General features: G+C 38.3%; 1 protein-coding gene across 9 annotated transcripts in view; it reads right to left on the bottom strand.

The window, feature by feature from the left end:
* The window catches only part of LOC100651344 (thyrotroph embryonic factor), a 113964-nt gene that overhangs the window by 65023 nt on the left and 36476 nt on the right, over positions 1-12465 (bottom strand). The window contains exon 1 of one of the 9 annotated variants that reach the window (XM_012316465.3): positions 735-2475. The exons of 7 other annotated variants lie outside the window; for them this stretch is intronic. In XM_012316465.3, coding sequence (XP_012171855.1) covers positions 735-1026 — 292 coding nt within the window. In that variant the 5' untranslated portion in view covers positions 1027-2475. Of the gene's footprint in view, positions 1-734; positions 2476-12465 lie in introns of those variants that run through there. One more of the 9 variants, XM_012316467.3, reaches the window with a different exon arrangement.

Genomic DNA, 12465 nt, shown 5'->3' with positions numbered 1-12465 from the left:
GAACTACTCTCGAATGTGTTGGCTGCAGATGTATTCGATGGTTTAGATTAATGGCAAAACAGCCCTAAAATGATTTAAGTGCATGACTTTGAGAAACTAATAAAATTTTCTTGTATCTTCTTATACACTTTGTTATCTTGTTACTATATATTTTTTGAAATTTTTGTAATTTATTTTGAAAAATTCTCGATTATTTTTATTTATTATATATATTTATATTTCGTATATTTTTCAATTTTGTGTCTGGCAATCGCAATAAGAGCATTTAAAATATACGAAATTGCCGTACCGGAGACACAATTCGTCGATTAATTTCTGGAGAACAAAAGTCACGCGCTCAAATTCATTTCAGGTTGTTCTATCAACTTCAATATAGAGCATCGAATGTGCAGAAACGGCTGACTCGTTCGATGTTACGCAGTTCTCGTTGTCTCCTCGTAAGACTCAACGATCTTAAAGATCAACTTTCGAGGATATCTAATCTGAAAGCTAACGATACTAACATCATGTAATCTAGAAACCTGTATCCTAAGATTTTACAATCCTGGAAATCAAAATTTACAAATCCGGAAAGTCCATAAACCAAGAAATTCGCGTCATGTAACCATAAAAGTGCCATTCAAATGCTGAAACTGGAAACCTCGTAATCCTAACAATTGTAGCAAACGTCCTTCTACCAAACCTGAAACCTGACAAAACCTGTTCAAATCCCTCGAAACACAGAATCCTCGTACCATTTACGTATACATGATGCTGCCTCCATAAATGCTGGTACTGGCTCCAACGCGAGCTGGTGCTGTCCTCGTGGATGGGCGGAAGTGGCGCGTGCACCTGATGGCCGTGCGAAGTGGGCGGTAACGGTGGCGGTGGTGGTTGTTGGGGTTGCTGTTGGTGCGCAGGCGCGACCACGATGTGAGGATGGGGCGGTTGCACCGGTTGTTGCTGATGCTGCTGATGATGCGCTTGGTGCAGCACGCCTGGTACCGGCGGTGGCGGCAATTGCTGGTACTCCATAACGCAGCTCATTCGGTTGCTTTCACGCGAGCATTTAAATCACCCCTTACTTTGTCTCCCTTGTCACTCAGTTAGTCTTTTCCTCTTACTATACGACAACCGAATTCACTCACGGAGTTTGATTCCCTCGGTCGATCTGACGATCGAAGCAGAAAGTTTGACAATTTGATTTTCTCGCCTCTATCGACTAGCTATATTCGATTTAGAGTGATATTCGTTTAAAATAAGCAGAGAGCACTTATCAGATCTGACAAGGATCGTCTTAGGGATACACTACCGAGGCTTCGCGGTTGCCACTGTCTCTGTTTGTCTCAGCATCTGCGCGTAATTTTATCCGCTCGCTGCCATCCGCGCAGTCTTTTTGCGCTGCCACTGGACGGACACTTGTCACCAGGCCGAGAATCGTCTACAAGAGAGGGAGAGAATTGGAGAGAGGACGAACCGAGGAGAACTACGAGGAAAATCGCAACTCCGATGATGTCAAAGGGCCAGAACGGTCTTTCGCTATCAAAAATCTTGCAACTTCCCAGGGATCTTCGTATCTCAACTTCGGCCACGTGATCTCTATTCGACCACACTTTTCCTTCTTCCTATCTCTCCCCTCTTGCAACGGTGTCCTCGACCGTTCACCGAATTCATATGCGGAAGATCATCGTCCAAAATCAACATCAACAGTTCGTTGGTTCAAAATCAACACACCGATGGAAGGATTTCTGTCGCTCGCCGATGAACCGGTATTCGAGACGCAGAGCGCGCGAGTCCCGAGGTACGCGCCTCGAACACACTGAACCTCGTCGGAAAACTGAAACGTACCGCTGATCCGTTGGGCCGCGGAAGGACCTCCCGGAGGAAGAGCAGATTCGGTTCTCGGCCGGGAAGGAGAGAAGGCAGCGGCCAGCCACGGGCACGGTGTACTACTATCGTCGTCGTGTGTCGACTGTCAAAATCAGCGATCGTCAGCGTCTATCCGTGGCCGGTGTTCGCCCATTGGGCCGTCACCGTAGCCGGAAGCGTAGCTCCGATTGGCTCGCTGGCCGCGTTCCTAACGGTGGGGGAGAGACGATCACGCGCCTCGACGTCGTCCTGAGAAGCGAAGTTCCGACCGGGAGAGACAGCACGAGGAAGGGCAGAGTGGAGCCGCCAAGGGAAATCAGAGAGAGCAAGACAGACTAACTGAGACCGTGAAGAGGGATGGACAGAGTTTCTTAGGAAGAAGGGAGAGGGTAACGTTAACCAAGAGGGAGAAAGAGGATACGCGCATGTATGTATACAAAAGGGGATGGAGAGGGGGTAAAATGTTGAACGGGGCAGGGAGGGACAGATAGGTGGATAGATAGACGGACAGGTAGACAGGAACGAATAAAAAAAAGAGAGAGAGAGAGAAAAAGAGAAAAAGAGAGGGAGAAAGAGAGGGAGAAACCGTGCGTGCGTGACTCGAAGCTGCGGCGTCCGGAAAGACACTGCCACTCGCCAACGTTCCTATGTTCCACCGCGCTATCTGTATTCCTTTCTCTCTCTATCTCTCTCTTTCTCTCCCTTCTCTCCGTGTCACTCCCTCTCTCGATACATCCAAGCTTCCCTACCAAGAGACCACGCGACGTTTCTCTCTCGCGAGCACACACGCGCGTACGTCTGTACCCTCCTCCACAACCCGTCCGTACCCGTCGTCTTCTTCGCGTTCACCAAACATCCGCTTTTACCCGCCCTCACCTCCCACCACACACCCTCTCCACGCTCTCTCTCTCTCTCTCTCTCTCTCCCTACTCGAGTGTTACGCGCAAGATTCTGCCACTTCCTACTCTATCCATCTTTGTCCCTCTTTGTTGTTGTTCTTTCTTATACGTGCAAAGTTTGCTAGGTTATAGGAGAATTGTTTTGTGAAGCGAATAAGAAAGTCGGCAAGGGTAGTTTCTCGCACAGTGTAGGTTAGGTCGCGGTCTTTCGAGGGAGGTTCCACGACTGGTTGTTTCTTTGCGCGTTCTCCGCCAGTGGTTTTCTCAGTTTTCCTCGCAGAATAACGACAGCCAATGGGCTTCCAAGCAAACGGGGCTTCCGTGTTCCGAGGCGAAACCCCGGGCCGCGGTGGTCTCTCTGGGTGTTTTAGAATGGCAAGCACAGCGACGTTGAGTTGGTTCGGAGTTTCTAAGTCTTCCAGCAGAGTTCCGTTATGACGTTGATGAAGTCTTTTGTGTTTCCTACTTTTCAGTTTCTGACGTTGCGGGAATGGTAGGTTAAAGATGGGTTTGTTTATTTTTCGAGGTCCCATTATTTTCGGATATTTCTTCGCGAAAATTATTCGATTAAATCGTGTACATTTCATTATATTATCAAGCAATGTCGCTGGGCAGTCGTGGATATTACTAAACCTAGAAATCTTCAACGTTGAAATCAAAGTATATAAATAATTGTAAAAGTGGATAAAGTTAAATTTATGAAACAAAAATAGCAACAATGAGAAATCTCAGACTCGTCGTTCTGCTAATTCTAGCGCAAAAACCATTACAATCGAAGAAAAATGGCAGATTGATTCCTCTAGCTTCTTACCGAAGGTGTCTGACCACAGTTCGGAACTTTCTACTGGTAAGAACTGGCGGCGGTACGATCAAACAAGATCCGTGCTCGAAAATCAGGATTACAACACGTAATAAGTCAAGAAAGTATTCGAGCACCTGTACAAACCTTTCATGAACCTACTATACGCGTATTATAGCTCCAGATTTTGAAATTCATTTGCCATCGTTACATTGGTGAAGTTTGAAACAAATCTAAAAATGTACATAGAAGCTGCAATTAATAAGCCTCGATATTTAGGCCAAATATCGTATTTAGCGCTGATTATATGTTTAATAATTCTTAAGTCTTTAATTCTTTACCAAATACACTTTTGTGTATACATTTTTTTACATTTTTAAGACGCTTTCAAATTTCACCAATATAATCATGACACGGCGCTAATGAAATTTCAAAATATTTTAAATATAATACATACACGATATATACATCAAAGAATTTTTTGATAAACGTTCAAATACTTTCTTCAGCTATTGTAAATACTTTTTTCAAAATTCGTGGCTCATAGAATTATCGAAAGGCCACTACAGATGACTTTCCGTTTCGATGGCGTGACGAGTTAGAAAAAAGGGAAAACTAGAACAAACGACGTTTCGGACGAAGAGGATAGTTGATGCTGTCCCCGTTTTCTATGTCGGGCCCGACCCACTTCCTGGTGCGTGGTTTCGATCGTGACCGATCCATGAAATTAACAGTAACGGAGCGGCCGTACTTGCCGTGTAAAATCGAAAGTGGCGAAATACCGCGACGCCGTGGCGTTCGAGAGGGGACAGGCCCGTTTCATGGTGGTTCCAAGGTGGGGAACAGAGAGAGTTTCCTCGCCGAAGAAAGATTCTAATGGCCACGCACCACACTGTCGCCTCCTTCTATTCGCTTGTTCCTTAGATCGTCTCAAGTATCGGCGACTATTTTCGATTTCTAATTTCAATTTTTAATTTCAATTTCTAGTCTCAATTTCTAATTCCGATATTTAGTTTCGATTCCTAATTTCGATTTCCAATTTCAATTCTTAATTTATGATCGATAAAAAAGATTTATATCCGATTCGGAAACTTTCAAAATTGCGTTTTCCTGTCTATGAATTTTCCAACTGAACATTATAATAATATATATATATTATAATTCAATGCAATTAACGTATTTAATGTGGAACTAATTCTGTAATTTATCACGTCACTTGGGAATTTCCCCTTATCTTAGCAAATCGCATCTTTTCATTCATCCTCGTAATGTAGAATTCCCTCACATTGATTAGAAGAATTTACATGTATCTACAAATGCATCTTCCACGAACATGTGAGAATTCTTTAAAATATCACTTCCGTCCAAGTGATACGATCACGAATCAGAATCACGAATTAGAATCACGAATCAGGTATATTTAAAAGTCCTCGTAATTCCGATGGTGCTCAGTGTTTTAATATTACTAAGTATTACTACCCCTTCTTACCTTTTGTACGTGCAATTATGCTGCACTGATTATACAAAATATTTATGCGCAACACACGTTTTACTCCTGTGTTTTGTCATTCCTAATGAATACACCATTTACCACCTCAACGGCGGGTGTTCTCGAAGTATTTAAGTATTAAGTAATCTTCAAGTATTTAAAACAAATATAGAGCATGAATGACTAAAAGATCTTTCAATTATTCAACACCTGCAATACTTTACAATTTAGTCAGTATCTTCGATTTTTTTCAAACAATGATAAATACTTTCATTTCAATTTAGAAATTAACCGAACCTCAATCTGGCATTAACCGTATTAAATTTCGTCACTTTTATTTCCTGATTCGTCTACTACAGTTTAATATAACGCAAACCCAAATCACAAGTTGAACTTTTTTAACTTTACCAATTTCCTTATTTGAATATCTTATTAATAGACATTGAATTAAACTTCTTTTTCAACTGTTTACCATTTACTTTCTGTCGCTTCATTAGCTGTGGATTAGCCTCAAGTTTAGTTTTACCGTAGATATTAAAAATACTTCGAATTTTTCGCAATACTTTTTAAAACGATATTTTACCTACCTAAATAACCCTTTTCGGTATATCCAAGTTTGAAAAAAGAACGTAGATACCGACTAAATCGTAAACTATTCCTAAAGCAAGCTGTTACCACACCTACACTCCATTAAACGATTCATCATCGCGATAGAAAAACGAGAAAATCGAAGAAAACGAGCAATATCTTGGTGTTGTCGAATACGGCTGGAAGAAAACGATGGCTCTTACTTCACCGGACAACTTGGAAGAGTTCCCATTTCGTTTTCGTTCGCATCGACGACCTTTCTCTTCGTCGCTCCCTCGCTGGAGAAAGGGAAAAAAAGCAACGGTGGAGGGAAGATGCCGACGTTAATTCTGCTGGAACCGGCATAAAGCTCTGAATCACCGGTGAACCGGTCCCGTACCCGTAAAACGCGATGCCTGTTGTGCGAACGCGGAAACCACGAGGAGCCAGCAGTCCTCGCGCGGGTCACGGAAGGATTCCTTTCTCCTCCTCCGTTTCGTTGTCGTCTTTTCCTCCTTATATTCGCCCATTCTTCCTTCTTTCATCCTCTCTACTCATCCTTCTCCTTCCCCCTTTTTTATTTTCATCGCCGTCGCCTTCGTGTTCTCCGACTAACAAAAGTACATCCTCCCTTTTGTCAGCCAACAGATGATATACCTTTTTTGGTTGGATTGCTTGTTTTGCCACGATGAATCAACTTCTGCTGTGTCATCGACCTAATTGGATTACGATAATGGGAGAACGTGTCGAGGTGAGGTAACGTGTTTCACAATGAATGGATCCCGAAAATATTAGTCTTCTTTCCTTGTTTACTCGTGGAGGTCGAAGATAAGTAGGGAAATTTGCGAAGATATTCGCAAATATTTTTCAATATTGTTTGTGGAAATTTTTAGTGGAAATTATCAAGTTTAAAGTACTAGCCCCAGGCCGAAATCTGTCTACCAGATCTAACTACTTACATTTTGCCTATTATATACATACATTATATGTACATGTGTATGTATGTATACTACAATAGCTATATACTATGATAATAGTCTAGTCTAATAGACATCTAAGTTGCCTTTGCGTCGCTAATTAACGTTAACAAGCCTACTTAGAATTCTCAATAGAGAATTGATAGCGAAGAGCTTTAAAAGAGAGAGAAAGAAAAATGCAGTGTAGGTCAAGTCTAAATATTATTTGTGTAAACTGTAGATTTTTATGCATTCGTCAGAAATTTAAAGTTGCAAAAAATGCAAGTAACATGCAAAAATATATAAAATACCGAAAGCATAGTATTTTCTATAATATTTAGTAGGTAAAACAATTTTCTACTTAGATTCCAGTATGTTGATTATATTTATAAAAATATAAATTTGCATAAGAATCTGCAATCTAATCATTAATTTAGGATTGACGAACTGTATACCACAGTTTTGGTATTTTGTTTAGGCTATATTATAAAATATTAAATTATAAAATTGCATCGCATAAATTAATATCACTGCCATACTTTATTTTAAAATTCTATCCCTATCAAAGTACATATATCGAATCTCAGTACTTTACCATTACTATAATGAATCTTAATATTTCACTATTACTATATCAAATTTATATCAAGCACATTGAATCTTAACACTTTAGCCAGAAATCTCCCTACATTTTTTTTATTAATTATAAAAATCAACTATGATCTCTATCTCTATCTGATACTAAGTATATTGAATTTATGTCAAATATATTGAATCTTAATACATTTTTACTATTACTATGTTAAATCTGTATCAAGTTATATTGGCTCACAACAGTTTACTCAAAACATCTCTCTATATTTCTCCCGTCAATCATGAACTCAATTATGATTCTATTCTTATCAAAAGAAATATATAAACGTATCTACATGAATGTTTTAAGTATTATTGTATCAATTCGTACTCTACTTTGTGCCAATACTACGACGTCCGAAACGATGAAAACTAGTATAACAAGATGTCTGGTTTTTTCGAACGGGGCCGGAGATCTCGATGCGGGCAAAGACGCTTTCGTTTCCCGGCTAAAGGTTAAACTGTTGCTACAGTCTAACGATGCTACACGAAATGGGAATCGAGACAACCTGTTGATCCTGCCGCTTCCTTTCACTCCTGGTGTATCACGAACGAAGGAGAAAAGAGGCGAGACGTTCCGACTGATTTACCGCAACACGTTCTTCATATTTCGTAAGCAACCCGGGAATCAGGGATGCTTCGTGAATTAGGCCAGCTTTTTTTCAATTCCACGATAATAGAACGATTTATACCGATGGTTCAAACACTTGTTGCGATTGTAAATCATGGATAGAGAAATCGTGTTGTTAGAATTTTTGGTTACGCTCTGTGATTTTAGAGATATTTCTCGGTTTCCGATGGAATTTCGTTGTTATGATCTTTACTTACTATAATTCTTTGAAACTACGTATTAAACACTTTGCTCGATCTTTGTTGGAGAGTTCAGAGTATATTTAAAGCAAATGGAGATGTTTTATGTTAGTATGTATTAGATATTATATTTAATTTGTAGATTATGTAATTTAAATCTTTTGTAGCAAAGTGTCGAAATTAATATAATAAGCTGCATAAAAATCAGATTAATCGGAGTAAATATTTTACAATCGATTTCTAAAAATTATCTTTTAATAATAAACCAAGCAATTTCTAAAAATTTTTCAGCTAATCACCTTGATCATCGATAAATTTCTAAAAAAAATTCTAAAACAAAATTTTTTAAAACTATGTTACTGCATCCTACGAAAAATCCTTTATTAATTAAAAGCTCCCAACGTCTTGTCCAATCCTCTACAATTCCAAAATTCGAAATCTGATCGACACATGTTTTTCAAACAAGCACGGCCTTAAAAGTTTCTTACAGAAATCAAAGAGGAGAAAGAATCCGAAAAAGAGGATTAAAATAATAGGGAAGAAAGTATGCGAGCAGATTTATTCAATCGAGATTTGCTCACCGGGAGTGGCTAACGTGAGCGCGAAAAAAAAAAAAAAGATAAGGATGTGGAACTCGTCTAACGGGTGTTCGGAAGAAAGCGGTCCCATTTTGGCCAAGCGTGCTGCTTTTCGTGGCCGAGTTACTGACAAAATTTTGGGAACGGCCCTTCCCAAGCGAGAAAAACAAGAAAGAGGGCGAATGGAGGTGGCGAACCGATTCCGGAGCCGCGGTAGGAGAAACGACCAAGGCACATTTCACTAGGAGGAGAAAGTCCATTGCCGAAAGTTCTCGTTTTCACATGTCTGGCCCCTGGATCTTCCAAGGCTAACTCTACTCTGACAAATGTGAAATTCTACTCCCGTGAAATCGTGGACAATTATGGTAAAGATCTTTGATTCTGATTCCTTTTTTTGTTTCTTCTCCTTTTTTCTTTTTTTCTTTTTTTTGTTTTGTTTTAGTGAAATATGTTGAATATAATCGAATCAATGGTAAAAATAACTGAATAGCTTTAGGTTTCATACGAATCACTGTTTATTGCTGTTAATATTAAAAAATGATTCATATAGCTGAAATTGATCTATATAATTTTTGTTGAAAGTTGTTCATGCATTCTCTATTCGTTTGTAACAGTCTATGGATTTAATTTTGGCGTTTATTAAATGTGTTATTAAATAATGTTTATTACTATTGATATTAAAAAATGATTCATACAACTGAAGTTAATTTAACTAACTTTTCAAAGTTGTGAATGTCTTTTTTTTATTCGTTTGTAACATTTGGATTAATTATGGATCTAACGTTGCTATTAATATTGAATAACATTTGTCGCTATTAATATTAAAAAATTATTTATATAATGAAAGTTGATCTAACTAATATTTCAAAGATACGAATGTTTCTTTTGTTCATTTGTTATATACCACGGATTTAAGAATTAAAAGTGGAAACTTTGGTAGCTTACAAATATGGGACTGCGTATAGAGAATTAAAATACTCGAAATTGTACGTTAGAAGCAGAGAATTATAATACGAGTCATGTAGAAACAAGAACGTTAAATATTCGTGTCTTAGATACGGACAATTGCTATTACAATAATTATATTAACGTAACGTAATGATAAATAGTAAAGTCCTGATAAAGTAGAAATATAAAATCCAAACGCTGATGACTTAATAAGAAGAGAAATTATCAACTCGTAAAATCCTTATCATCTGCAATCTTTATACGAACAATGATCGATCATAAATAATTTTTATAATCGAGCCATACACAGGAAGTAAGGGAAAGAACGAAGAATAGAATCGAGCAATTATATTTCGTTTTGAAAAGTGACGTTTCGCGACTTATTTAATCGACAAAACCCACGATTACATTGACGATATCCAAAAATATCGTGGCGGACAAAAGAGAAAGCAATTTATTATGTGCTCGTCCGAAAGTGGAACATTCGATATACGCTTAAAAATAGTATCACAATGCTCATGACCAAACGATATTCGTAACGTCCAACGATATTTCCCCTTGTTTGTTTCTATTCTTCTTCTAAAATACATTAACGCCACTTTACTGACCTTGTCTAAACTTGCTGATCAACGAAATCTATTAAGAACGACGCTTCGTATATGAAGATCGCATAATAAGAACATGACGAGCACATTCTTATCGATTTTTTTATTCTAATACCACTCTGTGATCGAATAGAAATAACTGAAAATGAAAACGAGCTGTTGGGTTCGGAGACGTAGATTTTCTAAGAACGCGTGATGCTGATAAATTGAACAAGTTTTGTAGAAACCAAAAATATAATTATTAAGCAATATTTTAAAGCAATGAGAAAATATTATCAGTTTTATGGAAATTATGTGTATAGCTATTAATACAGAGCAATAGAAAGCTATTTTACATAATTATCAGTATTAAATTAAAATTCAAATTAAATAAAACGTATAAATTGTTAGGATATGCTGACAATTTAGAATGGAATAGAAAAATACATACAGTGTAAAAATACGTATACTGCTGTAAAAGTCAAATGTATAATTTAAGGCAAGCAACGTAAAAACTAAACAGCAAAATTGTGAACACATTGAAAGTTTAAAAAATACATACATATTTATGTCTAAAATTAAAGAACAATTTTGGTAACATTTTTATTACCGACTGACAGCAAACTGAATGTCAAAGGTGTTTCTGCGGAAAAAAGACAGCAAATGTGACTTATCGTGTTCCTTCCTTATAGTCGTTATATCCTATGGACAAAGGGGTTACGACTTTTCTTCACCATAGAGACTCGAGAATTGATAACTTCACAGCTGACGAGCAGATGTTGCTACCGTCATAAAGCGTTTATGTTATAAATTGCGCGGAGGAGCCTGTATGTTTTACCGACACCTGACAATTAAAGAAACGACGTGTACAGAGCATATGTTGTGATCACGGAATGCACGTTAACGAGGCAGCGAGCTGAGATCGCGTCCAAGGATCGAACCAGGATGAAAATGTATTTCACTGTGCGTGAAGCCTCGGTTTTCGAGGATTGAGAAAATAAATTTCGAAGAAAATTACGAAATTTCAATATTATTATATACATCTCAAGGCGAGAAACTTGAAATGATTTCAATTTGCGTCATTGCTTTATATATTAATTATCTATGTTAATCAATTACGTAACATTAGAAATACCAGAGTTCCTTTTCTTTATTATCTCTATTAAGGATGGTCTATTTAAATCTAGCCTTAAAAACGGTCGGTAAAGACACAAATTATGCTACTGTTTTAAATATAACATGGAAGAAGAACAGATGATCTCCCCTTGTTTAGCCTCTTACTAGTCAGAAGCTTGGCGATAATTACAAGTTAATATTGAAAGATATCGCAAGTTTTCTCAGAAAGCAGCAAACTTCTTTCCTCGGTCCAATTAGTTTCTAAAAGTGACACGTTTTTCTTTTTGTTGGCAAAGTTCGTGCCTCTTATTTCGCCAACGCAAAGTCAACCAATTAAATGCGAACGTTGAGCGTAATTACTCTTTCCTCGTCTCCGATAATTACACACGTTTCTGATGTAAAAAGCGGTAGAAATCGCGGAGCTTCGGAATTACTTTGTATCCTTGAAAACGAATCATCTACTTGTACGCACGATCTTTCAAATAAATTTTTCTTCCATTTAAATGATCAGCCAGAGCAAGCTTTTTCCATTTGCTACGAGTTTTGTTGAAATCTATAGAATTTCTGATATAAATTATACAGGCTGTTTCAGACTATGCGGATCGAAGGTACGGGGTAAGCGAAGAAGAAAAACTTGCATAAGCGTACAGCAAATACGACTTGGTTTTCGAGTTGCAGCTTCTTTCGCGTTGTTTCTTCGAAACATTTCCCTCTCGGGCAAATGGCATTTCAGAAACCGTTCACTGTATATTATACAAATACCTAGTTCTTACGGCAATACGCTCAGCAAATCCATACGTAAGACGCGTGTCAGTCGTTTCGCAATTTCTGTGAATAACTCATTTTCACGACGCCACTACCATAAATTCGGAATAATCTTGCTGCACCGGACGTGCGAGTCTTTTACGCGGGAACTCGACAGGCGATGTTTTACCGTGCGATATTGCTGTGATATGTATGTCTGTTTTTGTTTCTTCTTGATAGGAAAAGAAAGAAAGAAAGACGGTCGCCTGTGTGCACGCAGCCTTACACTGACTGCTCCATTCATAACGCGGCGCTTGCACGACACTCAAACCACGTAGCAAAAGCAGTATACATCAACATTCCAATTCTTGGTCTTATCTACACGAAAGATTGCTGCAACACAAAATAAGCTATAACTCGAAAATAAGGTCATATTGCCTATACAGGGTGTCCCACGTAACGCGACTCGCTAGTTCTCTGCCGTTTGCGGTCAT

Source organism: Bombus terrestris, chromosome 14, assembly GCF_910591885.1.
Source record: "Bombus terrestris chromosome 14, iyBomTerr1.2, whole genome shotgun sequence".
Taxonomy (NCBI): Eukaryota; Metazoa; Arthropoda; class Insecta; order Hymenoptera; family Apidae; genus Bombus; species Bombus terrestris.
This window is presented reverse-complemented; position numbering and strand designations above follow the sequence as displayed.